The 27,783-nt window shown below is 46.6% G+C and overlaps 2 protein-coding genes across 4 annotated transcripts in view; both read left to right on the forward strand.

Moving 5' to 3' along the window:
• The window catches only part of mycbp2 (MYC binding protein 2), a 45,229-nt gene extending 23,967 nt beyond the window's left edge, over positions 1-21,262 (forward strand). For 2 of the 3 annotated variants that reach the window (XM_068702128.1, XM_068702129.1), the window contains exons 43-76: positions 27-104; positions 1,487-1,711; positions 2,740-2,872; positions 3,094-3,219; positions 6,144-6,329; positions 8,305-8,409; positions 8,954-10,588; positions 10,700-10,869; positions 10,963-11,210; positions 11,320-11,487; positions 12,074-12,231; positions 12,327-12,526; positions 12,688-12,837; positions 12,935-13,095; positions 13,345-13,501; positions 13,606-13,830; positions 13,914-13,979; positions 14,242-14,481; positions 14,574-14,663; positions 14,758-14,838; positions 14,924-15,190; positions 15,303-15,586; positions 15,708-15,804; positions 16,262-16,381; positions 16,474-16,575; positions 16,676-16,804; positions 16,901-17,033; positions 17,158-17,261; positions 18,009-18,197; positions 18,291-18,398; positions 18,662-18,871; positions 18,958-19,065; positions 19,566-19,731; positions 19,848-21,262. In XM_068702128.1, the coding sequence (XP_068558229.1) occupies positions 27-104; positions 1,487-1,711; positions 2,740-2,872; positions 3,094-3,219; positions 6,144-6,329; positions 8,305-8,409; positions 8,954-10,588; positions 10,700-10,869; positions 10,963-11,210; positions 11,320-11,487; positions 12,074-12,231; positions 12,327-12,526; positions 12,688-12,837; positions 12,935-13,095; positions 13,345-13,501; positions 13,606-13,830; positions 13,914-13,979; positions 14,242-14,481; positions 14,574-14,663; positions 14,758-14,838; positions 14,924-15,190; positions 15,303-15,586; positions 15,708-15,804; positions 16,262-16,381; positions 16,474-16,575; positions 16,676-16,804; positions 16,901-17,033; positions 17,158-17,261; positions 18,009-18,197; positions 18,291-18,398; positions 18,662-18,871; positions 18,958-19,065; positions 19,566-19,731; positions 19,848-19,963 (6,735 nt within the window). In that variant the 3' untranslated portion in view covers positions 19,964-21,262. The remainder of the gene's footprint in view (positions 1-26; positions 105-1,486; positions 1,712-2,739; positions 2,873-3,093; positions 3,220-6,143; positions 6,330-8,304; positions 8,410-8,953; positions 10,589-10,699; positions 10,870-10,962; positions 11,211-11,319; positions 11,488-12,073; positions 12,232-12,326; positions 12,527-12,687; positions 12,838-12,934; positions 13,096-13,344; positions 13,502-13,605; positions 13,831-13,913; positions 13,980-14,241; positions 14,482-14,573; positions 14,664-14,757; positions 14,839-14,923; positions 15,191-15,302; positions 15,587-15,707; positions 15,805-16,261; positions 16,382-16,473; positions 16,576-16,675; positions 16,805-16,900; positions 17,034-17,157; positions 17,262-18,008; positions 18,198-18,290; positions 18,399-18,661; positions 18,872-18,957; positions 19,066-19,565; positions 19,732-19,847) is intronic. The other variant, XM_068702130.1, reaches the window with a different exon arrangement.
• Positions 21,263-22,131: 869 nt separating this feature from the next.
• On the forward strand, positions 22,132-26,951 carry fbxl3a (F-box and leucine-rich repeat protein 3a). The gene is made up of 5 exons (XM_068702132.1): positions 22,132-22,528; positions 23,316-23,706; positions 23,824-23,946; positions 24,251-24,422; positions 24,897-26,951. The coding sequence occupies exons 2-5, from the start codon at positions 23,317-23,319 to the stop codon at positions 25,535-25,537; spliced, it is 1,326 nt and encodes a 441-aa protein (XP_068558233.1). The 5' UTR covers positions 22,132-22,528; position 23,316; the 3' UTR covers positions 25,538-26,951.
• The last annotated feature ends 832 nt before the right edge of the window (positions 26,952-27,783 follow it).

A 27,783-nucleotide genomic window follows, 5' to 3' on the forward strand; every position in this document is an offset into this window, starting at 1 on the left:
TGACTGTCTCACGATCTGTTGCTCAGAATGTCTTTAACGCTAGCCAAGGAGTCAGGGATATCGGCTTTTTGTCGTGGACTCCCTTAACTATATTCCCGCCACAGGTGAGTTGTATGAAGGAGGGACACATGCCCCGTAGCTTATCACCCTATCTGTCACTCTACTTGTCCCCCTTGAACCCCCTTGTGACTTTGTAGTCTCCCCACAGTGTTGCAATCGGGCACAAGAGGTCGAACAGCAGCTGCATGGTTGTCTGCTTTGTTTCATTTAGACGATTCAGTGACGAAACAGTACGTCAGCGGCTTCTGGCCCACAGACTCTGCGTAGTGATCCCATTCTTCTTTTTTCTTTTTTTAAAGTAATTACTGTTCAGGCTTGTGTTTTGCATGGGGGTTGAAGATACTAACGTCTAGTCTGTTGCATGAGGTCTTGTTTGAAAGGCTTGTCATCTATAGTCCTGTATCCTTGTGCGTCACAGCATGCCTCCCTTTAGCCTGTATGAAAATAAGTTCTACCCACTGTCTGTTGGTCAATTAACAGCATCACTACATGGCGTGTTCAATTCTCATGTTTCTACTGCGAGTGTTTCAATCTTCAATTATATTGAAACTTTTATAATATGTACAGTACATGCATTTTTTTTTTTTTAATAACCCGGGTAATAAATGTAGTTTTGGAATATCACTTACTGCTGTTGAGGATGGACGTCTCGACAGGTGATATGTCGTAATCGTAGAACAAGAGTATCTCACCGGAGCGTGACACAGCCTCTCACAGGAGTCAATAAGAACAGTTTGACCGCTCTCATGTCGGCACTGTCAATAGAAAGCTGCGGCTAGGTTAGCTTAGCTTAGCATACAGACTGGAAAAAAAGGGAGAACAGCTAGCCTGACTCTGTTCTGTAACAAAATCCACTTGCCAGCAACCCCTGAAGCTCACTGGTTAAAACTTTAAACATCACGTGTTTAACCAATACGACAACTGAAGTTTAAAAACGGCAGCTTGTGGTTTCATTAGACTTATGGTCTGGACTTTTTAATTTGCCAGGAGCAGTATCGAGAACGTTCCAGGAAACCGCCGGCCACAAAATAGTCCCAGTCGTGACCCCCATGCTGCTACGTATCGTTTTTACACCGAGGTTACGGATTGAATAATCAAGATATAGCAGTTGGCTGTTTCCGGCCGAGAAAATGATTCCCCAAATGTCAAGCACTTAAAGGTGTTGAAGATCACACAGCACAGACTTGATTTCTAACTGCTCGATATGAGAAATGACCTAGAGTTCAAAAATGAACTTGTGATTGTCCTTTTACAGGGCAGGTTGCTCTGAGCAGCTCTTTTGCCCGGTCCACTGCTAACAGTGGCTGTTCGCCGTAACATTTCCGGACCTAGCGGTCTGAACCTTGTCCTGGAGTGAAACATTTTTGCAGCCTGTTGTTTGTGCTACTGTACGTTGCCTCTAATCCATTGCTCTCACCTCTTGCAGGAGGTCAGGGGCCAATCGGAGGAGAACGTAAAGGAGGTGAGCAGCTGCCCTTCCCACGAGGCCCCCAATCGGGCGCAAAGCAGGGCAGGGCAGGGCGGCGGCCCGGGGCTTTATAAGGTAGTGAAGACCGGCCCCTCTGGTCACAACATCAGAAGCTGCCCAAACCTTAGGGGTATCCCCATTGGAATGTTAGTTCTTGGCAACAAGGTCAAGGCCATAGGCGAGGTACGCACTCACCCCAAATGATACAATGTATTTTTTTTTTTGTTCTTTTTGTGGCTTTAGTTGAAATATTGTAATGTAGCCAATGTTAGTAGATTTTGGCCTTCTCAGAGATTAGCGTTCCCTCTATTTTCCTAAACTGATTTTGAATGTAAAGAATGTAATCTGGCTGTCTGAGGGGAATACAGCGGGTGCTTCTGGGTGCGGGTGTGTGTTGTGTATCTTTTCCCACTCGAGGATCAACTCCCTGCGGCTGCGACACTTTTCGCGTGCTTCCTGATTCACTAATTTCAGTTTGCCTACGAATCCATTGCAGTTTCAGCGCGTCGCATTCCCTTCCAGACTTTTCGGTGGAAGTGTGATCATGAAATGCTGGAGCCTGTCTGTGCCTTGAATGTCTCTTTCTTGCACTTTTAACCATCCTGTCAATAACGCCGGTACTTTTCTAAATTGTCTTTGGCGCGGTGATGAGCGGAGCCCCGCCTCTTTTGGATATGACCTGTCATTGGCTGCTGTGGTGTGTCATGCTGTTCACTAGTTTCCTCTGCACTTGGAATGCCCTGTCTGAGATCTGAGAGGTGCAGCCTGCACATACTAATACTTCCGTCTGTCTTTTTTTTCTTTTTTTTTTTTTCTTCCAAAATGATAATATTTCAGGGAATTGAGAAACCTCATGCATTTACCTTTCAATAAGCTACCCTTTCTTAGAGTAAGTTATTGTTTCTGTTTAGCTACATCAGTTTTGTCTCGCAGTGTCTGCTGATGCACAAAATCTAATTCATGTGATCTACTGCTGTGGATTTTGTCAGTGCTAATCGGATGAATCCAATGATTGCATGTTAATGATCTTCTGCGAAGGTGCTGTGTGTGTGTGTGTGTGTGTGTGTGTGTGTGTGTGTGTGTGTGTGTGTGTGTGTGTGTGTGTGTGTGTGTGTGTGTGTGTGTGTGTGTGTGTGTGTGAGAGAGACACAAAGTGTTCAGTGTGTGTTTGTGTGTGTGAGTGTGGATAAAGAGTGTTGTTTGTGTATCAGGTGGTCAACTCAGAGGGGAACTGGGTTCAGCTGGATAAGAACAGTGTAGTGGAGTTCTGTGAGAGCGATGAAGGAGAGGCCTGGTCATTGGCCAGAGACCGCGGTGGAAATCAGTACCTTCGCCACGATGACGGTGAGACGCTTATGAACGTTTTTTATTTCTAAATGTCAAATGCTTTCTTCCTACTTCCTTTTATTTATTTTACTTGTAAAAGTAAGGTTTTCTGTTTTTATTTATTTTTTTAAATGTACGGCGCTTTGAGCTTCATAGTCTGTATGAAATGTTCTGTACAAATACATATTATTATAATTATTATAAATTGTTAGATAAGGTAATTTCGTCTGCTCTTACAGAACAAGCGCTGCTTGAGCACGTGGCCCAGACCCCCCCGCCCAGCCCTTTCTCGGTGCAGGCCTTCAACAGAGCGGCGGCCTCAAACGGAGCGCAGGGCTTCGACTACGGCATCTCCAACAACAAAGGTCAGCTCGACGTGGCGTCAAGTTGTTTGTTTTGTTTACAGAAAAACTTTCTATCACATATCCTCAATCTGCATATCACTTTGCTTTCAACATCCACTTTGCTTTATGCTGTTCTTCTTCGAGTCATCGGGCAGCAGTTGAAGATTTTCAGTGTTCTGTCATTACTGATGTACACCTCACCTCTGACTTCACTCTGCACCCCTCGTCTTTATTATTCCCCACTTTATTTCTCTCTCTGACTTCCCCTCTATGCTTTGGATTGAGACTTTCCTCATCATTTATTTTTTTTTGTACTGTACATTACTTCATTTTAGTTGTAGAAATGCAGACATTTTCACCATCTTTATCGCAATGAGAAGTACAACGTCCTCTTTTGTTTAAAATACGACCTCCACGGTTTATAGCAGCGCATCCACGAGGTGTATGTGATCCGGAATGGGTCAGTCCATCAAAAGAGAATGAGAGTAGAACTGTACGCCGTAGGTATTTGACTAGCTCAAAAGACAACGGCGCTCACCGCTAACGGTTCCTTGCAATGGCAACGGCACACATGAAAAATGGCCGCCGCCTGACCACCCTGCTATGTGATATTGCACAAGAATGTCCCTTCTACTCTCATTCTATTTCTATGGCTCAGTTAATCTCTTTGAAATCGGTGCGATCTATCATCTCTCTCTTTTTTTTTTTTTGGTGCATGCTTGTTGTCGTGTCTACTGTTGCGATTTCATGCCTAACATCTCTGCGATGTCTGTGTGCACGGGCCAGTCAGTGTGCTTCTGTTCATTTTCCGACTTCTCTGGGCTCCGTTGTTTCGTCGGGCGCGGTGCTCTAAACCCAACACAGATTACCCTTAATTCAGTCTCTTTGAAAACATTTGATCATTTACATAATCCATGTTTTCTGAAGTATAATGGTGGAATACTGAAAACATCCCGTGGATGAACACATCTATTCTGCTGCACCGTCAGAGAGCGGCTTGCCCCAAAATGTGTCTGTGTATCTTTCTGCCCGAGTGTCCCGCTGATGCTGTGTCAATCGTCTTTCAAACGCCTTTCAAACTCTTCCTCACTGCTTTGAAATAAAAAAGGAGGCTGACCTGTTTAAGCCATGCTAATCAGAGAACCGTGGTTATTCAAATAATACTAAGTTATTGCGCCATTACCTGTAGAGCAAAGACTCCATTCACACGTGTCAGTTGAAGGTACACTTGACCACACACATGTGTCTCTGTTAGGCTGATCCCAAGTCTGGTTGCCACTAATTTTCTTTCACTGTGCTCAATGCAAAGCTGTGTCGGCCTCACTCCAGTCCAGAGGGTGACGGAAAGGCACCTAAACGCTAACATGCTATTAAGCCTTCTGTGTGACTTGCCAGTGTTTCTGTTGCTTTAATGTGACGAGTAGAAGGATGACTAATTTCAGCGTCACTGTGGCTACGAGGAGAGAGGGATGCATTTATACCTCCCCATCATCACCTTCTCCGAGGTGGTTTTCTGTTTACATGCATCTTGGTCACATTCACGCTCGGCTTGATGACCGATCTGCCCAAGAATGCAGTGTAAACGGGGTAAATGGTTCAGTCTTTTGAGTGTAGACACCCCCTCCTCCCCCGCCCAACCACCCACCCTCTCAATACACAAAAAGGGAAAAATAGTGCTGTGACATTTAATGTTGAAGCCTCACAAAATGTTTGTTGTGAGCAGCACATGGATCCTGAATAAGAACGCCCCTGAACAGCGAGCTAGCGCTAGCACTGGCACGCTGAAGCCGTTAGGAAGCCCAAGGCCTCTGCAGCTCTAGGTCAAGGTGACGGCCACTGCTGGACCGTCTGATGGAGGGTTTGAATCCCTCGCCGCCGGTGCGATGGACCCGTCACGCTGCGAGGCAGGTGGATCGCCCTCAGACCAGGTCTGCTCGATGGACCGGTCCTCGGCAAAGCTCTTTTGAGCAAGTCGGAGAGCAACCTCTTTGACTTCAATACTCGGCCGTGCCAGTTGAGTTCCCCCATCTGGCCTTCAGCCAGGCAGCCTCCTCAATTCTGGCTCCCGACAATTGACGAAAAGGCGACGGATTTAAACTTTTTAAATCCACGTTCGAAAACAACAGTGACTGGGTTTTGAACCTGGTTCACAACTGCTCAGTTGTGTCAAGAGAGTGGGAGACTTCTGTTGCACGTTCACAAGAGTCTTTGAATGATTACTGATGCAGTGTCAGCTCAATATATACGGTATATGGAGAAGGGTCCACTTTGTCCCAGCACATGTTTTTTGGAACTTCTGACGAGGACGCACATGTTTTTCTCGGAAGAATGACTCCTGAAATGAATACATGAGAAGAGCAGCAACGTTAGTCTGACCGTCTAAAGCTGCTAAACTCTCGTTCTTTTCTAAATCTCAGACAGGAACGCGCGTCTTGTCCCCGCTCCTTAACTTGTCGAGCGAGCCGCCAAACAAACATTCGGGGCCTGAAGGTCCACCGCTCAGGCGACATAGCGAATGAGCTGCTCAGCTGCCGCACGTTAAACGGCATTTGAGCTCGGCTGCAAATGCCGTTTGCCGGTGTTTCTTGGGAGTCGTAGTTCACCCCTCTCCTTGTGTTTCATCCACCCGGACGCCTTGTACCTGTCCACTTTCCGCTCACCCTTTTTTGGATGCCCGTTCAAGCCTTGGAAGTTCTCCCACCAATCCTCTTGCATTGTCTGAACAGAAAATCAGTAGGATTTTTACTTCCGGGACCCTGGCGGCTCCTCCCATTTCACACATGTGCGGCGTCGTGGGAGATGACTGAATGACTGATAAACTCTGACTGATCCTCACACCACCACCACCACCCCCCCCCCCCCCCCCCCCCCCCCCCCCCTTTTGGAAACCTCAAGCCATAGTATAAGCTGTAGTTTTTCCCCATCCTCTGTCTCCATGTTTGCAGGTGACCGGTTGAGTGCCATACTGAATTCCATTCAGTCTGGGCCCTTCCTCTCAGCAGCTCCCTCCTCCTCCGTATTTGAGCAAGCCGCCCAACCTCCCTCCTCTTCCTCCTCCTCCCTTGTCCACAGCCCATTTGTGTTTGGACAATCCCCCTCCCAACTGTCTCAGCCACAACCACAGCTTCCGAGTAAGTCTGTCCTGCTTTCTGACAGCGCTTGCTTGCACAGGTGTTGATCCTTTTCCTCGCAGCTTTTTTTTTTTTTTTAGTTTGTTTCTGATTTTTGTTCTGTATTCATCCTCTTTCATGTATTTTTCTGGAAAGGGCAGCAGCGACGTGTGACACATAACACTGCAGTTATGTTTCTGGAGTGCCGAAATATCCCCGACAAGCCGACATTTCTAGTATTGAATGTTTAAGTCTTGTTTATAAAAAAACAAATCGGGTGACACTGCCTTCAAAGAATATGCATTGACAGGTATTTTCACTTGTTTTTGAAAAACAAGATATCAAACTTAAATACTCGACCAGACGTCTTGTTGGAGGGGATATTGTTGCCGTGTGCTGAAGTAACAGGCTGAGCTGCTTATTTTTCTGCTTGTCTGCTTGTTCTGCTAGTCAGCTTTTTTTTTTTTTTTTTTTATTCTTTTCCTCATCATCTTCCTCGCTGCTTTAATTTCAGATCTGCATTTTTCATCCTTGATTAACAACTAGTTTCATTTTCTGCCTCAACCAGCCCAGGGCTTCAGTGCAACTGTGAACAACTTTAGTCTAAATAGTTCATGGTTTAGAGTCGGCCCAATCTCCCAAAAACAGCAAAAATTCAGTCCCGGTCGTTAAGTAATATTACATATAGCACATACTAGTAGCTTATACTGGATAATTCAAGTACAAAATACCACAATTTAGTATTAGGATTATCTTAGAACAGGATCAAAATATCTGTTTGTAACTTTTTCAGCCTGTGTAGCTCTCTTTCTCCTCGCTCTTCTTTTCTTGTGTATTTCTACTTTTTCTCTACTTGTGATAATTTGTTCCTTTTTTTTACCTGATTGATTACTTACGGAGCCTGGGAGGTGTCTTGGGGGGGAAAAAAACAACCTCATCTGTGTGCATAAATTAATAATACGTGCTCAATTTAGCGTACAGCTAACTTCTCACCGTAATGCCATCAGTCTCGTCGTACATGTCCCCTTCACACTCTAGATCACTTTAATGGAGTTAATATGGGATGTTACCAACAACGTCCCGTTCAACCTTTTTTACATGATTGTTTCTCCTTAAACACTTTGAGACTGAGGATGTTCATTAACAACAACATGCGACACGCTAAAGGTGTATGCCGCTCTCTAAAAAGAGTGAAAGAGTCCAAATGTATATACAATTAAATGGAAAGCACATATTACTAAATTGTGTGCACAGCATACTTGTATTTCCATGACAACTCTTGGTTCTGTAACTTCTCTTTTTTTCTCTTCTATAAGTGTTTCTCTCTCCATGTTTCTCTACCCATCTGTTGATCTTCCCGTCACTTTAACTTGTCCTTTTTACCGCTTTCACCTTCTGGACTTGACCCCATTGTCTCTTTGTGCTCTCTCTCTCTCTCTCTCTCTCTCTCTCTCTCTCTCTCTCTCTCTCTCTCTCTCTCTCTCTTTCGCTCTCGCTCTCGCTCTCTCTCTCTCTCTGTCTCTCCTGTCTTGCTTTCTCTCTGTGTCTCTCTCTCTCTCTGTCTGTCTCTCTCTCTCTGTCTCGCTTTCTCTCTGTGTCTGTCTCTCTCTCTCTGTCTCGCTTTCTCTCTGTGTCTCTCTGTCTGTCTGTCTCTCTCTCTGTCTCTATCTCTGTGTCTGTCTCTCTCTCTGTCTTTCGCTCTCTCTGTTTCTGTCTCTCTCTGTCGCTCTCTGTGTCTCTCTTTCTCTGTCTCTGTCTGTCTGTCTCTCTTTTGCTGTCTCTCTCTCTCTCTCTCTCTCTCTGTGTCTCTCTCTCTCTCTCTCTCTCTCTCTGTGTCTCTCTCTCTCTTTCTCTGTCTTGCTCTCTCTGTGTCTCTCTCTCTCTGTCTCTCTCTCTGTGTGTGTCTCTCTCTGTCTCTGTCTGTCTCTGTCTCTGTGGTGGCCCCCTTGAGTTCCATGCCTTGCTTGTTTACCTGCTCCACTGTTTTCCGCTGTAGATGGTTCGTCTCGCCGCCTTGCTTCTCGCGAGCGTGTGCACAAAAGCAATGTGTCCGTGGCTGGGCATGGTACTGCTCTCTCATCTCTCGCTCTGAGGCAAAAGGGTGGGTAATCACAGCATGCATGCCTCCCTCAGACTGAACAGAGGGGTGAGCAGGAAACCAAGACAAAATAACTTTTTTTATGATGGCTTGTGAAAAACATTTTGTGTTGAAGCAAAGCTTAAAATGTGGCCCTAAAGTAGGATGTGGCCAAACACTATATTGTAATAAAGAGGAAAAACTAAAAGGGCGTAATAAAAACATATGAATTTTGATTCAAAGTTCAGTTTTAAAATAGGTGGACCTTAATATTGACTCAGGATGTTTGTGGTTACTAGACTAAACTACTAGGCTATTAAAAGTTACACTAACTCGGTCCAATATCAGTAGGAGAGGTCCCAGGACTGGGCTGGAATCCATCTTTCATCAGCTCTTCCATGGTCCACTAGTTATCTTCATTGCATTGCATTTTACCTTCTATTTTCAGCATTACATTTTGTTTTCCTCTCAGGTTTTGAGTATTGCGCTTAGAGCTAAATGGTTGCACTCTTACCACCGATTTACTCCTCTTTCGTGTTGTAACTGTGTTTGAATTATTAACGTTCAGGTGAGCGAGGGAACCTGATGCCCGGAGCGCGGCCCATGTCCCCAGCCTCCAAACACCGGCAGGAGAATCGCTCGCCCAAACAGGAGGGTCGGGGAAGCCGCTCATCCGAGCAGAGCAGGAGCAAGACGGGGGAGGGCGGCCTCTCAGCCAGCGAAGCCCTCATCCTGCGGTCGGACACGGCCAAACTGAGGTCCGACTCTCACAGCCGCTCTCACTCGCCCAATCACAACACCCTGCAGGCCCTGAAGGCAGATGGTAGAACCCCGGGACTCCGAGCTGAGTCCCCGAATCCCGGCTCTCGCTCCTCGTCACCCAAACAAAAAGGCGTATCCTCTTCAGGCAGGTCTAGTCCCTCCAGCACCTCCTCCCAGCACTCCTCTTCATCCCACCATGACAAAAACCTCCCACCTAAAGTCAGCCCTTCCTCCAAAGCCCGGCTGGACCCTCCAAGAGAGAGATCCAAATCCGATTCGTACACTCTGGACCCAGACACACTTAGAAAGAAGAAGGTCCCACTTACAGAGCCGCTCAGAGGCAGGTCTACCTCTCCAAAACCTAAACTGTCTCCTAAAGATCCAAATAACGGAGTGATTGGCAATGCAGAGAACCGTGTTCCGTCTCCACATGTGACCCAGGAGAACCTCCACAGTGAAGTGGTGGAGGTGTGCACCTCCGGTGCTCTCCTCTCCGAGGATGGCAACGACGAGAACGCGGAGGCCCAAAATTCTGAAGATGGCTCATGCAAGGTGCACTTCAGTATCGGCAAAGCCCCCGTCAAGGAGGAACTAGAGAGCCGCGCGTCGCCTAAAGTCAGCCGCAAAGCCTCCAGTCGACACACGCGCCCTAAGAAGGAAAAATCTGGTCCTCTGTTCAAAGGTGAGAGCACTTCAAGGGCCACGGAGCCAGCCAAACAGGCCATGTCACCTTCCGTGGCCGAATGCTCGCGAGCGGTCTTCGCAGCGTTCCTGTGGCATGAAGGTATCGTCCACGACGCCATGGCCTGCTCCTCCTTCCTCAAGTTCAACCCAGACTTAACCAAAGAGCACGCCCCCATCCGCAGCTCGATGGGAGGACAGGGCGCCGAGGAGAAGGAGAGCAAGCTGAAGAACCGCCACTCCTTAGAGATCTCCTCTGCACTCAACATGTTTAACATTGCGCCGCATGGCCCGGACATCTCCAAAATGGGAAGCATCAACAAAAATAAGGTGCTGTCCATGCTGAAAGAACCTCCACTGCCAGAGAAGTGCGAGGAGGGGAAAGGGGAGGCCACTTCCTACGAGATGACCTCTCACCCGGCTATGAGGACGAAGTCGATCTTGCCGTTGACGTTGCAACATCTGGTGGCATTCTGGGAGGACATCTCTCTGGCCACCATCAAGGCGGCCACTCAGAACATGATTTTCCCCAGCCCCGGGTCCAGCGCCATCCTGAAAAGGAAGGAGCACGAGAAAGACGGCAAGAAGGCGAAGAAGGAGAAGAAGAAGAGGGAGAAGGCCGAGGTGCGTCCCAGAGGGAATCTGTTCGGTGAGATGGCACAGCTCGCTATGGGTGGACCGGAGAAAGACACCATCTGTGAGCTGTGCGGGGAATCTCACCCTTACCCCGTCACCTACCACATGAGACAAGCTCATCCGGGTGAGAATACAGAAGTTCTGGCTCGAGTTTTGTCATTTTGAATACGGGTACTGTATTGCTGGGTAATAGACATTGTCCCTCTTAACACCCTTCCTCTGTATTTCATGGCAGGTTGCGGTCGCTATGCTGGAGGCCAGGGCTACAACAGCATCGGCCACTTCTGTGGTGGTTGGGCCGGGAACTGTGGAGACGGAGGCATAGGAGGCAGCACCTGGTACCTGGTGTGTGATCGCTGTCGGGAAAAATACCTGCGAGAGAAACAGACTGCCGCCAGGGAAAAGGTAGCCCGCTTGTGCTTAAATTTGTGTCCCTCTGATGTCATCATGCTGACCTCTAAGACTTGAATCAAAACCAATCTGCCTGTTCTTTGCCAGGTGAAGCAATCCAGGAAGAAACCCCTGCAGGTGAAGACACCGAGGGCACTGCCCACCATGGAGGCCCACCAGGTGATACGGGCGAACGCTTTGTTCCTGCTGTCCCTCAGCAGTGCTGCCGAGCCCAGCATGCTGTGCCACCACCCTCCCCGGCCCCTGCACTCCCAGCTGCTTCCCAGCCTCAAGGAGGGCGTGTCGGACGAACTTCCCAATAAAATGGGCTGCCTCTACCTCCAGACACTAGCTAGGTAGCTTGCAGCTCAGTTAACACTTTGTTTTGTTTTTTCAGATTAAAAAAGACCTGACAGTTACTTGTGCTATTACAACAATTAGAGTCTCTCTCCTCTCATCACCCAGGCAACACACTGAGAACTTTGGGGCCTACCAAGACGATAACCTCTTCCAAGATGAGATGAGGTATTTGCGCTCGACATCTGTTCCTGCACCTTACATATCAGTCACCCCTGATGCCTGTCCCAATGTGTTTGAGGAACCAGAGAGCAACATGAAATCAATGCCGCCCAGGTAACGCGTCTTACCATGATGCTTTTAATCACTTCCACTTCTCTGCATGAACACAAAATGAGTGAATTGCGGATGCTATTATTTTTCATACACCATTTACTGTTTATGCGTGACATGGACGTATACATACATACATATATGATATCTAAGTCATGGCAGATCAGGTAGCCGTTACTGAGATATTGAAGTTATTTTCTCATGTTCAGAGCAGACCAACAGATAATGCATGTCAGTTGTCATTGCAGGTATACACTGTACGGATAGTTCTGTGACGACTCCCACGCTCTCCCCTGCACCCTGCTGTGCATAGTGACAGCAAGCATTTTGTTCAGAAAGTGTGCCTTAATTGTTCTGCCTCCTTATCATGATCAGCCTCATTGTATACAGTACAAAAGAGTCTGGCTGCTCCGTTTTCTGGTGAATTAAAAAAAAATGTTGTCAAGCAAAGAAAAGTGTGGTATAAAATTAGCCTTTTTAAGTGGTCACCTTTGCTCCTTCTAGTGCTACATTTGACCTATGAAGGGTCGATGTCTTTATGATCTGTGTTACAGGCTAAACTGTGTCTGTTTCATATGCTCTCTTTCAGTCTGGAGACCAGTCCAATCACAGACAGCGATACGGCGAAACGGACGGTGTTTCAGAGGTCTTACTCAGTCGTAGCATCCGAGTATGACAAGCAACACTCGCCCTCTCCGGCCCGGGTCAAAGCCGTGCCCAGACGCAGGGTCCAGAGTGGTGATGCAGGTAATCGCCACGTGTTCATTCGAGATGTGATATCTTAAGTGTTAATGCGTCACAGTGTCATCGGTAACATCAACCCGCTCTTTGCCCTTTTAAAGAGGTGGGATCCTCCCTGTTACGGCACCCGTCCCCTGAGCTGTCCCGGCTGATCTCGGCCCACGGCTCCCTCAGTAAGGGGGAGAGGAACTTCCAGTGGCCTGTCCTGGCTTTCGTTATCCAGCACCATGACCTGGAGGGCCTGGAGGTGGCCATGAGGCACGCGCTGAGGAAGTCTGCCTGCAGGGTGTTTGCCATGGAGGTACAGGCAGCAGTATCTCTCTGAATCTCAGTTGCTATTTATCCAGCAGTGAATCAAGGTTCTAGGCGATTAGTTGGCTGGATATTGTTAGTTGATGAGTTAGATTTGTATACTTGTAAGAAGACTAATTGGCATGATTTTCTCTTGGTGTCCCCCGTCAGGCCTTCAACTGGCTGCTGTGCAATGTGATCCAGACCACCTCCCTGCACGACATCCTTTGGCATTTTGTAGCATCTCTCACCCCATCGCCCTTTGAACCTGAGGACGAGGAAGACGATGAGAACAAGGCGAACAAAGAAAACGTGGAACAGGTAACGAGTGGTTAAACGCCAAAAAAAAACCCGTGCCAGCGTTTACTTACTCGCTCTGTCGTAGCGTCTTCTAACTGTGAACTTCTGCGCTCCACAGGAACGAGACCTTGGCGTTTGTGAACACCCACTGTCAGACATTGTGATTGCCGGGGAGGCAGCTCATCCTCTCCCCCACACCTTTCACCGCCTCCTTCAGACCATCTCTGACCTCATGATGTCCCTTCCCAGTGGCAGCTCACTTCAGCAGATGGCACTTAGGTACACTTCCTGAATGATTAAAAAAAAAAAAAACACCAAGCCAACATGTTTCAGATGGATTAATTTCAAACTATTCTTGAACAGATTTCTCTTTAAGGGAATATGTTTGACATGTGTACTTAATTAAACTGGCAGAAAGATAAGAGAGTCGTCCTATTTTGAATTATCACTGCCTCTTTTTCATTGATACCAGTTCTGAGATTCATGAGCATATTAAGGGAAATTTATCTCGGTGACTTATTCTTCCAGGTGCTGGAGTCTCAAGTTCAAGCAGTCCGACCACCAGTTCCTCCACCAGAGCAACGTTTTCCATCACATCAACAACATCTTGTCCAAGTCGGACGATGGAGACAGCGAGGAGAGCTTCAACATCAGCGTGCAGTCGGGCTACGAAGCAATGAGCCAGGCAAGAAAAACAGTCACTTACTTACTTTAGATCTGTCTGCTGTTGGTGGACACGGATTGAACAGTTACATTAACATGCCCTAACCTGACTGTGTGTGATAATAGGATCTCTGCCTGGTGACCTGTCTGAAGGATCTGACCAGCGTAGTAGACATCAAGACGTCCAGTCGTCCTGCCATGATTGGCAGCCTTACAGACGGCTCCACGGAGACCTTCTGGGAGTCCGGAGACGAGGACAAGAACAAGACCAAGAGCATCACCATCAGCTGCGTGAAGGGCATCAACGCCTCCAATGTGACCGTTCATGTGGACAACTCCAGAGACATCGGGGTAAGAGGGCAACAGCAACATTGAACAAGTTTAGACCACGGTGGAACTGATAATAATTTTATATTTGTTTGTCATATTCACAGAACAAAGTCACATCCGTTACATTCTTATGTGGAAAAGCAGTAGAGGATCTCTGCAGAATCAAACAGGTGTGGTCAGTTGCTCTGGTAGTAATGTGGGAATACAGTGTAATCAGTTTTAAGTCTAGTCCATATGTAAAGCTGTGTATATAGATTCTTTTGTCTCTTGTCCGACTAACAATAACTCCCTTTTAAGTGCAGAAATGATAGGTATAACGTTGGTAGGTTGTTTTTCATACGGTGCTCCTTGATCTATTATTAAAATACACTCCAGATCTACATGCACATGTAGCAGAACACTGTGAACATCCCCCTGCCTTTTCATCGAAAGGTTGACCTGGACTCGCGTCACATGGGCTGGGTGACGAGCGAGCTCCCTGGAGGAGACCACCATGTGATCAAGGTGGAGCTGAAAGGTCCGGAGAACACCCTGAGGGTGCGCCAGGTGAAGGTCCTGGGTTGGAAAGAGGGCGAGAGCATCAAGATTCTGGGGCAGATCTCAGCCAGCATGGCCCAGCAAAAGAACTGCGAGGCCGAGACTCTCAGAGTGTTTCGCCTCATCACCTCACAGGTCCGTCTCACTGCTTCCTCCGTACGTGATCGCCTGACAAATATCTGGAGCCTCTTGGAAGCTTTAGCGTTTACTTTGTTGTTCTCAATTAGGTCTTTGGAAAGCTCATCTGTGGAGACGCAGAGCCGACTCCAGAGCAGGAGGAGAAAAACCTTCTTTCATCACCCGAGGGAGAGGACAAGGTCTGCACCATGACGGTTTACCTGTGCTGTTAAATCGAAAACACTCACTGACCTTCCGCCTGACGTTTTACACCTTGTACGTTTTTATGAATAGGCTCCATCTGACGCGGACCTTAAAGAGCACATGGTGGGCATCATCTTCAGCAGGAGCAAACTCACCAACCTCCAGAAACAGGTCATTAGTCAGTTCTTTAAACCATCAACAGTAGGAGCTGTTATAATCTCAGCCCTCTTACCTCTAACATGCGTACTCTTCTCAGGTGTGCGCGCACATCGTCCAGGCCATCCGTATGGAGGCCACTCGCGTGAGGGAGGAGTGGGAGCACGCCATCTCCAGCAAAGAGAACGCCAACTCCCAGCCCAGTGACGACGACGCCTCCTCGGACGCCTACTGCTTCGAGCTCCTGTCCATGGTCCTGGCTCTGAGTGGCTCCAACGTGGGCCGCCAGTACCTCGCTCAGCAGCTAACGCTCATGCAAGACCTGTTCTCTCTGCTGCACACGGCCTCCCCGAGAGTCCAGAGACAGGTGGGTGAAGTGGACGGCACCGGGACGGTTAAAAGTAGCAGAAAGTTATGTTGCACATAGATTAATATACAAATGATGATCTTGTCTGCCATCTGCTCTTCCTTCATCTCAGGTCACATCGTTGCTCAGACGCGTCCTTCCGGAGGTCACGCCGGTGAGACTTGCCAGCATCATCGGGGTGAAGGCGCTGCCGCCGGCGGACATCAGCGACATCATCCACTCCACGGAGAAAGGCGACTGGAACAAGCTCTGCATCCTCGACATGTTCCTGGGCTGCATCGCAAAAGCCCTCACCGTGCAGCTGAAGGCCAAAGGCACCACCATCTCTGGCACGGCCGGCATGGCCGCGGGCAAAGGAGTCACCACCGTCACGCTGCCCATGATTTTCAACTCCAGGTCAGTTACTTTCTGCTGGGTCCTAATCAAAATTCGGAGAAGTTATTATGGCAGCTTGTGGCAAATGGCAAGGTCCTTTTTTTTGGTTTTTCATATTTATGCCCGTTTCTGTCACGATCAGCTACATCCGCAGGGGGGAGAGCCACTGGTGGATGAAAGGCTCCACTCCTCCACAGATAGCCGAGATCATCATAAAGCTGGTCAAAGACATGGCAGCGGTAAGTTCTCACTGTTTAAAGAGACAGTTCAACCCCAAAATAAAATACCTGTAGTGCACACAATAATCCACAGAGCAGTTTCACATAGGAACTACTTTCTTTCAACCATTGCTCCTACATGAAACTGCTCACTAGAAGCTCTGTGGATTATCTTGAGTCATGATTTCTGGAAAGAGACGTTGATGTTGAATTTTTCAAAAGTACATTATTGCTGCTTTGAAGCACCACAAGCCGAGTACCACATGGTCCAATTATATTGGAGGGAAGGCAGACATCTCTACGGCCGATATCTCCAAAATTAGGCAGCTCACACCAAAACGATGTAGGAGCTAGGACCCCGATCTTTGGGGTGAACTGTCTGTCTTTCCCTTTAACTCTCTGAGTGCCTAATTTGATAGAGAACCACGTTTGCCATCTTCGTCATACATTTCATATTCTCATGTATTGCTGTTTTTAGGGCCACCTGTCAGACGGTTGGTCCAGAGTCACCAAAAATGCAATAGCTGAGACCATCATAGCCCTGACCAAAATGGAGGAGGAGCATCGTTCTCCTGTACGCTGTATCGCCACCACAAGGGTATGCGCTCAAATGTCACCACACCTAAAAGCACGTTTACAACCACTGGGTATCAGCTAGCCGTAAACTATATATCGTGTTCTGTCTCACAGCTGTGGCTGGCCTTAGCTTCGCTGTGTGTGCTGGACCAGGACCACGTGGACAGGCTGTCCTCCGGTCGCTGGATGGGCAAAGATGGACAGCAGAAGCAGATGGTGAGGACAATAAAGAAAGGCCAGGAGCTACACAGAGCTGAAATAACTGATGTGTTATTGAAATAATAACAAATTGATTCCCTCCTCCTCTTATCCACAGCCCATGTGTGACAATCACGATGATGGCGAGACGGCAGCCATCATCCTGTGTAATGTGTGCGGCAACCTCTGCACCGACTGTGACCGCTTCCTCCACCTGCACCGACGCACGCGCTCCCACCAGAGACAGGTCGGTGTCGGTCGTTATGATACGAATCTGTTCATGGAAGGAACGTGAAGGAGAGTGAGCTGGTGTTTAATCTCGTCTTCGTTTGGCTGCTTCCAGGTGTTCAAGGAGGAAGAGGAGGCTATAAAGGTGGATCTCCATGAAGGCTGTGGGAGGACTAAGCTCTTCTGGCTCATGGCCCTGGCCGACTCGAAGACTATGAAGGCTATGGTGGAGTTCAGAGAGCACACAGGTAACGTAGCAACAGAGCATACAACTGTGCTTTTTTTGGGGTGGGAGTATATGTATTGCTGCAAATTAGTTATTTAATAAGCGTGTGTACTTTTATTAACAGTATAGTGCTTATTTTTTTCCAGGTAAACCGGCCTCCAGCAGCTCAGATGCCTGCAGGTTCTGTGGGACGAGGAATGGCACCGAGCTGTCTGCAGTGGGCAGTGTCTGCGCAGACCCGGACTGCCAGGTACTGAACATCAGCTGTTCACAAGACAACTTGATCACAACTGTAACCACCTGGTTCTTTTTTTTTTTTGCCTCTGTGCTGGCGACAGCCATGGGGCGGAGGCAATATGTTTTCGGGTAGTTCGTCCGTCTGTCCCGTCATCGGCGGACACAGAAAACAGTGAGGTGGTGGTTTTAGCGGTTTTGATAGAAAGGTTGAAGAAAAATATATATTTTTTTTTTGTTTGAAAAATATACACAACATATGCACACACAAAACATTAAAAGCAAAACCGAAAAGAAACAAAATGGAGAAATTATTATGCTGTTATTTTAAACACCTATAAATCATTCTAGGTGCTTTTCTCTTTGTCCCTTACTGTATATGCAATTATATTCTAACATAACTATATTAACTAGCTATGAAAATATTTGATCAAATACCAGTTATGCTAAAACAGTGGACCTAATACAAAACACAGATTTTGGTGTTAAGTGTCTTTCCTCCTCAGAGGGATTTGAGGTTTCGCTGAGTGGAAACATTGTTGAAGAATATTTATTGTAGATCAATTATTTGAGAAGATGAGTATGGATTCAAGCGTAGCGTGATGGAACCGAAGCGTCCACTGAAGTGTGAGTCTTCAGACCAGCCACTTCAGAGAGGACCAACCTGCGCAAGACGCATATTAAGCAACCTAGAGTTACAGCATGTAGTAAAGTGCGTTTTTGTACAAGTACTCACCAGTTTCTCTCACGTCGTCCCCCTCAGGAGTACGCTAAACTGGCCTGCAGTAAAACTCATCCTTGTGGACACCCCTGTGGAGGAGTCAAGAACGAGGAGGCTTGCCTCCCGTGTCTGCACGGCTGCGACAAGAACACCGGCTGTCTGAAACAGGATGCAGACGACATGTGCATGATCTGCTTCACGGAGGCCCTCTCCGCTGCTCCCGCTGTACAGGTAGCTCTACAAACGAGTGATTGTTCCGTCACGCGCAAGAGCTTCGCTTCAGTTTTTTCTGGTCTCGTCTAACCCCTCCCGTTCTGTTCTCAGCTGGACTGCACTCACGTGTTCCACCTCCAGTGCACTCGTCGCGTTCTTGAAAATCGCTGGCTCGGGCCCCGCATCACGTTTGGGTTCATGCTGTGTCCCATCTGCAAGGTAAGGTGTTACACGAAGCCTCTCTGACTGAAAGAGATTAACCCAGCAAACAAAGAGAGACGGCGAACTGCTTCCACCACACCTCCAGGTTGATTCAGCTCAGTTTGCTCAATGGCTTTTGTTGAGCGAGCTCAGTCTACTGTACCCACTGAAATAGCGTGACTGCTTTGTTCACTGTGAAATGCTGTTGACACATACAGTAATCTCAACGGAACCTCCTTCATAAACGTGGCTGGTTTCTTTGTTTCTTTGTGCGCCTCCAGAACAAAATCAATCACTCGGTGATCAAGGACCTGCTCGACCCCATTAAGGAGCTCTACGAGGACGTGAGGAGAAAGGCTCTGATGAGGCTGGAGTATGAGGGTCTACATAAGAGTGAGGCAATAACCACACCAGGAGCACGTTTCCACAACGACCCCGCGGGCTTTGCCATGAACAGATATGCATACTATGTCTGCTTCAAGTGCAAGAAGGTACTGCATAACTTTAGAGTATTTTTTTTAAATATGTTTTTGATATTGTTTAGGGTTTGAAAATTAACGGCTCCCCTTATTTCCAGGCCTATTTTGGGGGAGAGGCTCGCTGCGATGCGGAGGCCGGACAGGGAGACGACTACGACCCCAGTGAGCTCATCTGTGGAGCATGCTCAGATGTGTCCAGGGCTCAGGTGGGTAAATGATGCCTGGGAGGATCCTGGCTTCACTGCAGCTGCTATACAAGAAAATACATTTTTTTTTTTCAGAAATTTTGGGAAATACACTTATGCTCTTTCATGCCGAGAGTTGAAGGAGAAGTTGGTACTGCTCTCATATCTGAATTCTTAATACGATGCTGTACTCAGCAGGCGATTAGCTTAGCATAGCACAAAGACTGGAAGCAAAGGGAAACGGCTAGCCTGGCTCTGTCTGAAGGGAAAATAATCAATTTAAGCCGACTAACATGTTATATTCTGCTTGTTTAATCCATAACAAAAAACCTGGTTTTACAGGTTTTCTCACTAGACAGTTTCTTGGCCGTGCACAGTGACTACTTTGAGTCTTGTCAAAACTACCAGGTTGCCAGAAAGCTGGTATCAATCTTCTTTTTCTCTTCTGTGTGACCCATTTCTTTAAAAATGATGTGTATATGTTCTCTTCCCCTGATTTATTCTTCTTCACTTGTCACCAGATGTGCTCCAAGCACGGCACAGACTTCCTGGAGTATAAATGCCGGTACTGCTGCTCGGTGGCCGTGTTCTTCTGCTTTGGCACCACACACTTCTGCAACGCCTGCCACGATGACTTCCAGAGGATGACCAGTGTCCCCAAGGAGGAGCTGCCCCATTGTCCTGCAGGTGCCCAATGATTTTATCGACTGCACTCTTCTGCAGAATGTTGAATTAGTCAGACTGACTGCAAATACCTATAAGAAAACGCAAGTAAGATGCCATCCTTGTCCTTTCTATCACAGGTCCCAAAGGGAAGCAGTTGGAGGGTACTGAGTGCCCTTTGCATGTGGTTCACCCGCCAACGGGGGAGGAGTTTGCCCTCGGCTGTGGGGTGTGCAGAAATGCGCACACCTTCTAAACGACACAAGACTTCTACTGAACACCAGTTTGTCTACTGTGATTTCTGGCTGCTGCTGAAGCTCAGCCGCGAAGCTCGGCTCTTGCATTGTCAGGTCTCCTGGACAGCGGACCAGGTTTCTACCCTACGCCAAGAGTCCTCAGGTTCTGCTCCTCTACCAACATCAGTATCCGGGCTCTGCTACACACACGAGCTGTGGCTACTTTGGATTCAGAGTGACCTGAATGGGGTGGGGGGGGGACAACAAATGAACAATAGAATTTTAAAAAAAGAAGAAGAAGAAGAAAAAAAAAAAGAAAATATCTCGTGACGTGTTTGCATGCGGCCGTTGTACTCCCTCGGCTTCTATAGACGTTGCACACCTCCTGATCACTGAAGTGTAACAATACAAGATTAAACATTGAATATGAAATACATTTGCTTAAAGGCAACTGTGGATCAGCGTGGGTTTAAAAAAAAAAGAAGAAAAAGGAACAGGCCGTATTTCCAGCTTCCTAACTATAAATTTAAAATATTGTTGTATGTAAACTTTTTCGTAATCTTGCACAGTATTCTCCACTGTCAAGTGCATCATGGGTTGACGGACAAAAAATAAAAAAAAGAAGGTGGATAAGACTGTTAAGAATAATTATGTTTGGGAGGGAAATAGTGTACGATTTATCTAATCTTGTATATAATGATACTATTCAAAATAGCTGTATTCCGAAGTTGCTACTCTTCACTTCAGTTTTGTTTGATATTCTGGGTTATGTTTTGAGCCAGAACTTTTAATGAAGTGCAATACTGGGTGTGCCTCCTATTTTGCAGCTGTTTAACCTATGGAATGTATGTCAATAAAGCCACTGTACATTTTTATACAGTAGACAGTCGTAATTCCCCCTCTTTTAAATGTCGGATCTCTTCTGTTGTGTGGATATGAGGAGGAGGAGGAGCCTGGCGCCTGCAGTGAATGATAGTGGATGTATATCCTATTTGCAGCTCTGTCAAAAAGAAAGAAAAAAAAAAAAAAAAAGTACCAAAATCCTACAGTAATACAAAAACAAACGAAAGACCTCACAGTGAGACTGATTACAGCTGAATGATTTGAGGGGCTGGTCTTTACACCAAATAAAATTGTGCACCTGTAATGCTTTTCCCTAGTAGGAGGCAGGGGGGATCGGGGGGGTCCAGGGGAACAGAGTGTGGAGAAAAAAAAGCTGCTGTTATATAAAAAAGCTTAATACTTGTGAATCTGCTCTGTAATATCTGTGGTGGATGGAGTCGAATGGTAATAAACCAGGTTCTCTGTTTCGCAAAGTACACACTGTGTCATTAATGAGTGGTGGCATTTCCATTAAACGACCTGCTGTCACTGTTGGCCTTTGATGGGTTTATATTGATGGCATGATGTGCGAAATCTAGCTGGAGACCTAAATGGGTTGTGTAGACATCATTCTTTTAAATACCAAAATGAAAAGGCTGAAACTCTCGCAGAGACTATAAAATACTAAGATGTATTACTCTACCATTTATTTCCTAGTGCCAACCTGCAAAACTAAATCGGCCAGTTCTCACTGAACATTAAAATAACCCTCACTGGTGGTGGTGTAAACATCCAGGGGATTCAAAATAATGTCCTTCTTTGTCTGTGTTGGTGTTATTAAAATGCATATCAGTTGCAAGGACAACATGCTTTCCCTATGGCAAGAGGAAAGTTATATGATGACTTAACGGACTACAGCAATTCTATTTAAATGTTTACTTTAATATATTTTTGTATTTTAATCTATGTTCTGTGGTTGTAAGCATGATGCAAAACTGGAAAAAAAACAAAACATGTCAGTAAATGCCCACTTATGCTGAGCAATTCTTTAATGCTCCATTCACGAAGTGCATGTAAATGTGAATTTAGGGACAATAGAATGAATCACTTGATACAGATGGAGGTGCAAAAAGATACAATTGGGTATCAACATTTAACATACTCAACTGAGAAATGAAGCAATGTAATTTTTTTATTATTTATTTTATTTTAGGACATTTCAAAGGGACTAGAATATCATTTTAAGTGATAGTAGGAAAGTGTATATATGTATTGAATTGTATTAGACTGAAAATGTTTTTTGTAAATTATTTAATAAAAAAAATCAGGTTTACTATTTGTGTTAATCTAGAAGTTTCATGTTAGGACAAATAAAATACGTTTATATATATTTTGTGACTCGTGTGAGCGAGTCGTCGTCCGAGCAGAGACTATCTTTACCAACATCCATTTTGCATTGCATTTCCCATGGTGCACCGCTGCTGTCACAACAACAACGCTTCGCCATTTCAGAGATCAGGGGGGCCGAAACTCCCGTGAAAGAAATTAGGTCAACCGAGCGGAGGTGCAGAATCTGTCCGTGTCTTCATTGAAAACCTCTCTTCGCTCCTCTCCCTCGTCCAACGGCTTGGTTATTGTGTTCCAATGCATGCTATTTGGTTGGTGCGAACGAGCTTTTCCAGCGTGGGCCCGGGCTGAAGTGTCAAGTGTCAGTTGTCGGATTTTCCTGCTAACGGCTAGTAAGCTAGCTGAGTGTAAACAAGGTAACGTTACCTGGCTTGTGTTGTCGTTAGCTCATCATGGAAGGAGCTGTGTGTCATTCCGTATATGATGTTTTCAGTATAACTGCAGTTTGGAGACTACAACGAGTTTGCTAAATCGCTAGCGGTCCATACATGTTACTAACGTTAACGCTAGCTAGCTTACCTGAATTAACAGCTACTTTAATTGACGCTGTCACTGCGTTAGCTAACTTGGGAAGCAACGGAAGCGGTTTCTTGTTCATTCACTTTAACCCAAGCATTGATGGCTTGAGGCAAGTTGCACTGTCATCTGCCCTGCGTATGACAACACTATATTCACAGCTACAGTCAGCGTTACCTGCTTAACCGTGGCCTCCGGCCAATATAAGCTACGATACAGACACGTTGCTTCTGAAGTAACGCTAGATATAACGGGTTATTGTGTAATATAGCATCCGTATTTCAATTGAGAGAATAGAAGAAAGTGTTCTAATAACGTTACACTTGGTGCAGCAGTATAACACATTAAGAAATAGCACATGCATTCAAATGTTCTAGTGAGTAGACCTGTTAACGTTGGGATCAATTAAGCAATTCAAATTCCCTGCCAAGAGGATTTTATCCATTGTGGAAAGTGAGAATAGATAAGTCCACAGGCAACCCGAAACAAAGTGTCTGTTTGGATCTACTTTCACATCACGTGCGGATAAACAGAATGGACTTCTTTATGAACGAATAGTATTGCTGTGTATTAGTTAAACATGTCTGTGTTGTGGACTATAACAGGCCTGTCACCTCAATGTTTCAGGATGAAGCGGATTAAAGGAGGAGAGGAGGACAGCGACAGCTCCTCCAGTGAGAGCCCACCGGAGGCTTGCAAGAAGGTGCGGACGCAGACGAGCGAGGAGTCCGAGGCGGCGGCGGCGGCGGCGGCCAGTGAGACACCAGAGAGTGACTGGGCGCTACTGCCTCAGGAGCTCCTGCTGCACATCTTCCAGTACCTTCCGCTGCTGGATCGGGCGTATGCCTCTCAGGTGTGCCGCCGGTGGAACCAGGCTTTCCACATGCCCGAGCTGTGGAGATGCTTCGAGTTTGAGCTTAACCAGCCAGCGAGCTCTTACCTCAAAGCCACACACCCGGACCTCATCAAGCAGATCATAAAGAGGCACTCCAACCACCTGCAGTATGTCAGCTTCAAGGTACGGGTGGAAAAGCTGTCGCGTCTGTGTGAAAGTATACGTCCTGATGCTGTGTTTACAATGCGCCAGCGCCGGCTGGTTTAAAAATGACGTCCAATGTTTGTTTGTGCTTTCCAGGTGGACAGCAGTACAGAGTCTGCAGAAGCAGCATGTGACATCCTCTCCCAGCTGGTGAACTGCTCACTGAAGACCTTGGGGCTCATTTCCACAGCCAGGCCCAGTTTCATGGAGGTTCCAAAGGTACAGTTAGCATGAAGTAGTTCTCATACTCGAGGTGTTGTCAAGGTAGTAGTTGTTGCCCAAACCTGAGGAGGCAGATAGTGCTACAGCAACTCGTTTTCCACATCAGATAGAAAGTCCAGTCTGGACAGGCTTGCATGAGCTAAAATAGTTTGGTTATTGGATTCTAAACCTCTATACAATTGATTCAAATATGCCCACCAAAAGCTGCGACCTGCCATCTTGGTAGTCCCTTCCAAAAAGGTGCAGTCACGCTCCGACCATAAAAATGATATTTCATTCAAATTTGTTTTTCCTTCTGCAGTCTCACTTCATCTCAGCTCTGACTGTGGTGTTCGTCAACTCCAAATCGCTGTCTTCGCTGAAGATAGACGACACGCCGGTGGACGATCCCTCTCTGAAGGTCCTGGTGGCCAACAACAGTGACACCCTGAAACTGCTGAAGATGAGCAGCTGCCCTCACGTCTCCCCAGCAGGTACATGGTAGCAGGCCATGAAGCTCTCAGTAGCTGTGTGTGTTCTCTAGTTTTATTTTATTGTGGTTCTTGGAAGATAGTCGTAACCAAATATTTTTCAAGCCTTGTCTACGTTGCACTTTCAGTCATGTGTTTTTGATTTCCTTTCTGAGTCACAAGGCCTTAAGCTTTTTCTGTTTTTTTAATCCAGTGTCTCATGTAGAGCCTGTATTCTTCTTGTCCGCCCTCACACGGTGTTGTGATTTCATGTGGCGGACTAGCAGACGTCGCATGATAACCGTATCCTGTTTCTGCTTCTCGCATACATTTTCCTGGAACTGTTTTACATGTTTAGCTGTGATCATGACTGCTGATTCAGCTGCAACTCGTCTGGCAAATACAGTAGACATCTGGAGCAATATTTGCCACCCCGTTTAAGAAATGTAATAACTGGATTTCATGATGAGTTAGATTTTAATCTGTCCTCATTTGCAGGGATCCTGTGTGTGGCAGACCAGTGTCACGGCCTGAGAGAGCTGGCGCTCAACTACCACCTCCTGAGTGATGAACTCCTGCTGGCCCTCTCCTCGGAGAAACACGTCCACCTGGAACATTTGCGCATCGACGTGGTGAGCGAGAACCCCGGCCAGCACTTCCACACCATCAAGAAGAGCAGCTGGGACGCCATGGTGCGCCACTCGCCCAAATTCAACCTGGTCATGTACTTCTTCCTCTACGAGGACGAGTTCGGCCCGTTCTTCAACGAGGAGGTGCCGGTCACGCACCTCTACTTCGGTCGCTCGGTCAGCAAGGAGGTCCTGGGCCGCGTGGGCCTCCACTGCCCCCGTCTGGTGGAGCTGGTGGTGTGCGCCAACGGCCTGCGCCCTCTGGATGAGGAGCTGATCCGCATCGCCAAGCACTGCACCCAGCTGTCGGCCATCGGCCTGGGCGAGTGCGAGGTCTCCTGCAGCGCGTTTGTGGAGTTTGTCAAGATGTGTGGCCGGAGGCTCTCCCAGCTGTCCATCATGGAGGAGGTGCTGATTCCAGATCACAAATACTCCCTGGATGAGATCCACTGGGAGGTCTCCAAGCACCTGGGCCGGGTCTGGTTCCCAGACATGATGCCGACCTGGTAAAGCGCAGCCAAAGAGGCACACAGTCCGTCTAGTTTGTGGTGTGGAACTTTCACGTCCTCCGTGTTTGCATAGAAAAGCCTCTTTAAATGCTCAGCTGTAGTGGAATGTCCGGTGCCAACATGGAGAGCGTAAACCAGCCGGAGTGCAGGGATGTAATGTGGCACCTGACCGCTATACGGTGTTATCACGTCATGCCATCGCTACAAAAGCCTGCCTGTTAGCTTCAAAATAGACTGTGGAATCCCACTGTGCTCAATCTGGAGCGAGAACTCCCCAGTTCACATATTAAACAATCAGCACACAGACCACAGTAGGTGGAGATATATGACGAGAAAGCTAAGTTCTTACAACTGCAGATTGAGTCGTCTGAACATTGTAGCCTGGATATCATAGTCTACATTATGGGAGATGTCAGTTTGTGTGTGTGTGTGTGTGTGTGTCCGTATGCATATGTGAGAGAGAGAGAGAGTGTGTGTGTGTGTTGGAGTAATTTGGTAAGATTAGGTGCACATTTGCATGTTGTCACATTACCACTTGGCCTCCTTAATTCCAGTCTGAGCTAGCAGCTCTGCACCCGAACAGAATATGGCATTTGCAAACGGCTGCGATGTTATTTGTCCATTGTGTGAGACAGAAGGTGTTTTGTGAGGCGTAGTCGAGGGGGGGGGGGTCACTTCATTTTGCAAAAAGAGCGGCTCCATTTATAAAGTAATGTAATCCTACAGAGCGGCTCATCCTAACCCCTGAGCTCTGATCATGCATCGAAAACATGATTGTTGAAAACGTTAGAAGTTGGCCAGGAGAGAAACAGAAGTGTGTGTGTGTGTGTGTGTGTGTGTGTGTGTGTGTGTAATGCAATCATGCATTTTTTTTATTTATTTTTTTCTCCATATTATCCAGATTTAGTTTCTTTCCTGCATTATTTGGCCAGAAGAATAGATTTCTGTGTTTTTGTTTTAAAGGTTTCTGAACAGATCTAGATTTCCTAAGCACCTTACATGAAAACCAAAATGATGCCCTGATGAGAGCGAGGAAACACTTTGAGTAGCAGTATTAGTTGGACCCAGATTCTAATGATGAGCTACTGTTCCCACGGTTCTGTTGAATCAGAACCAGGCAGTGTATTGAAGTAATAAAGCCATAATGACTAATGAAGAACGGAGGAAGGATTCTCTGTACATATAGATAGCGCACAAATGTTTGGAAGTAGAAGAGGGAGAGTTTGCTTCATAATAGTTCAACAGACTTGTCTCTGCAGCTATTAGCTTACAATGCAAGACTTAACCCTTTGTGTCTCCCGGGTGCATTGAATTTTATATATAAATATATATATTTCCCTGAATAGGTTTCATTTGCATCTTCTGCCGTTTGCCTGTTGCAGCTCTACCGTTGAGTATCTGCCCGTGTGTGTGTGTGTGTGTGTGTGTGTGTGTGTGTGTGTGTGTGTGTGTGTGTGTGTGTGTGTGTGTGTGTGTGTGTGTGTGTGTGTGTGTGTGTGTGTGTGTGTGTGTGTGTGTGTCACCACGTCGTACATGCAGGACACCCAAAACTCTACAGATGTTCCAAAACACCAACTACTTTCAGTCGAAAGAGATTTGGCACGTCAGATGAGTGAAAGTAACTCTTTTTTTTTTTTTTTTTCCTTTAAGAAGGAAGACGAATGCATCTGTGTATATGAAACGCTGTGTGTTTTATTATTATGAATAGAAATGTACCTATTTCTTTATTTGGCCCTCTGTTGGGGTTCCACGTTTCCTTAACCAGCAGCTGGTGTCTTTATACAACCAGAGAGCGAGTTATCCTTTGCTAGATGGATATTTTTCATACTGTAGAACGTGCACTAGGAGAAGAGAAGCTTTGTAACTCATTGATATGGATCCTGCTTTGTGTTTTTCTGTTATACAAAGAAGCAATCATTAGAACCAGCAAGCAGACCAGCAGAGAGTCGTCGTTTCCGCCTCTCGCTCTGATTTTGTTGCTCGCCGGTGGTCCGATAGTTTAGAGTATAGAGTCCACTTATCAACACGCAGGAGAGATTTAAAATCCAAAACTGTTAGTGAATCAAACCCTGTCCTGCTGTTGTTTTTGTCTGAAAGATGATTCATCTTCTAGCAGGACAAAAAGTAGCACCACACCTTGTTTTCCTTTCTTTCAGGAACAGAAAGTATGAAATAGATTGTAACAAATGTGCAGAAACGGGTAGGTCAACCAAATGAGGAGAGATTGCCGGCTGGAGTCTCAGCCCT

This window comes from Cebidichthys violaceus, unplaced genomic scaffold, assembly GCF_023349555.1.
Source record: "Cebidichthys violaceus isolate CVI_PGR_0920_01 unplaced genomic scaffold, fCebVio1.0.p SCAF_80, whole genome shotgun sequence".
Lineage (NCBI taxonomy): Eukaryota > Metazoa > Chordata > Actinopteri > Perciformes > Stichaeidae > Cebidichthys > Cebidichthys violaceus.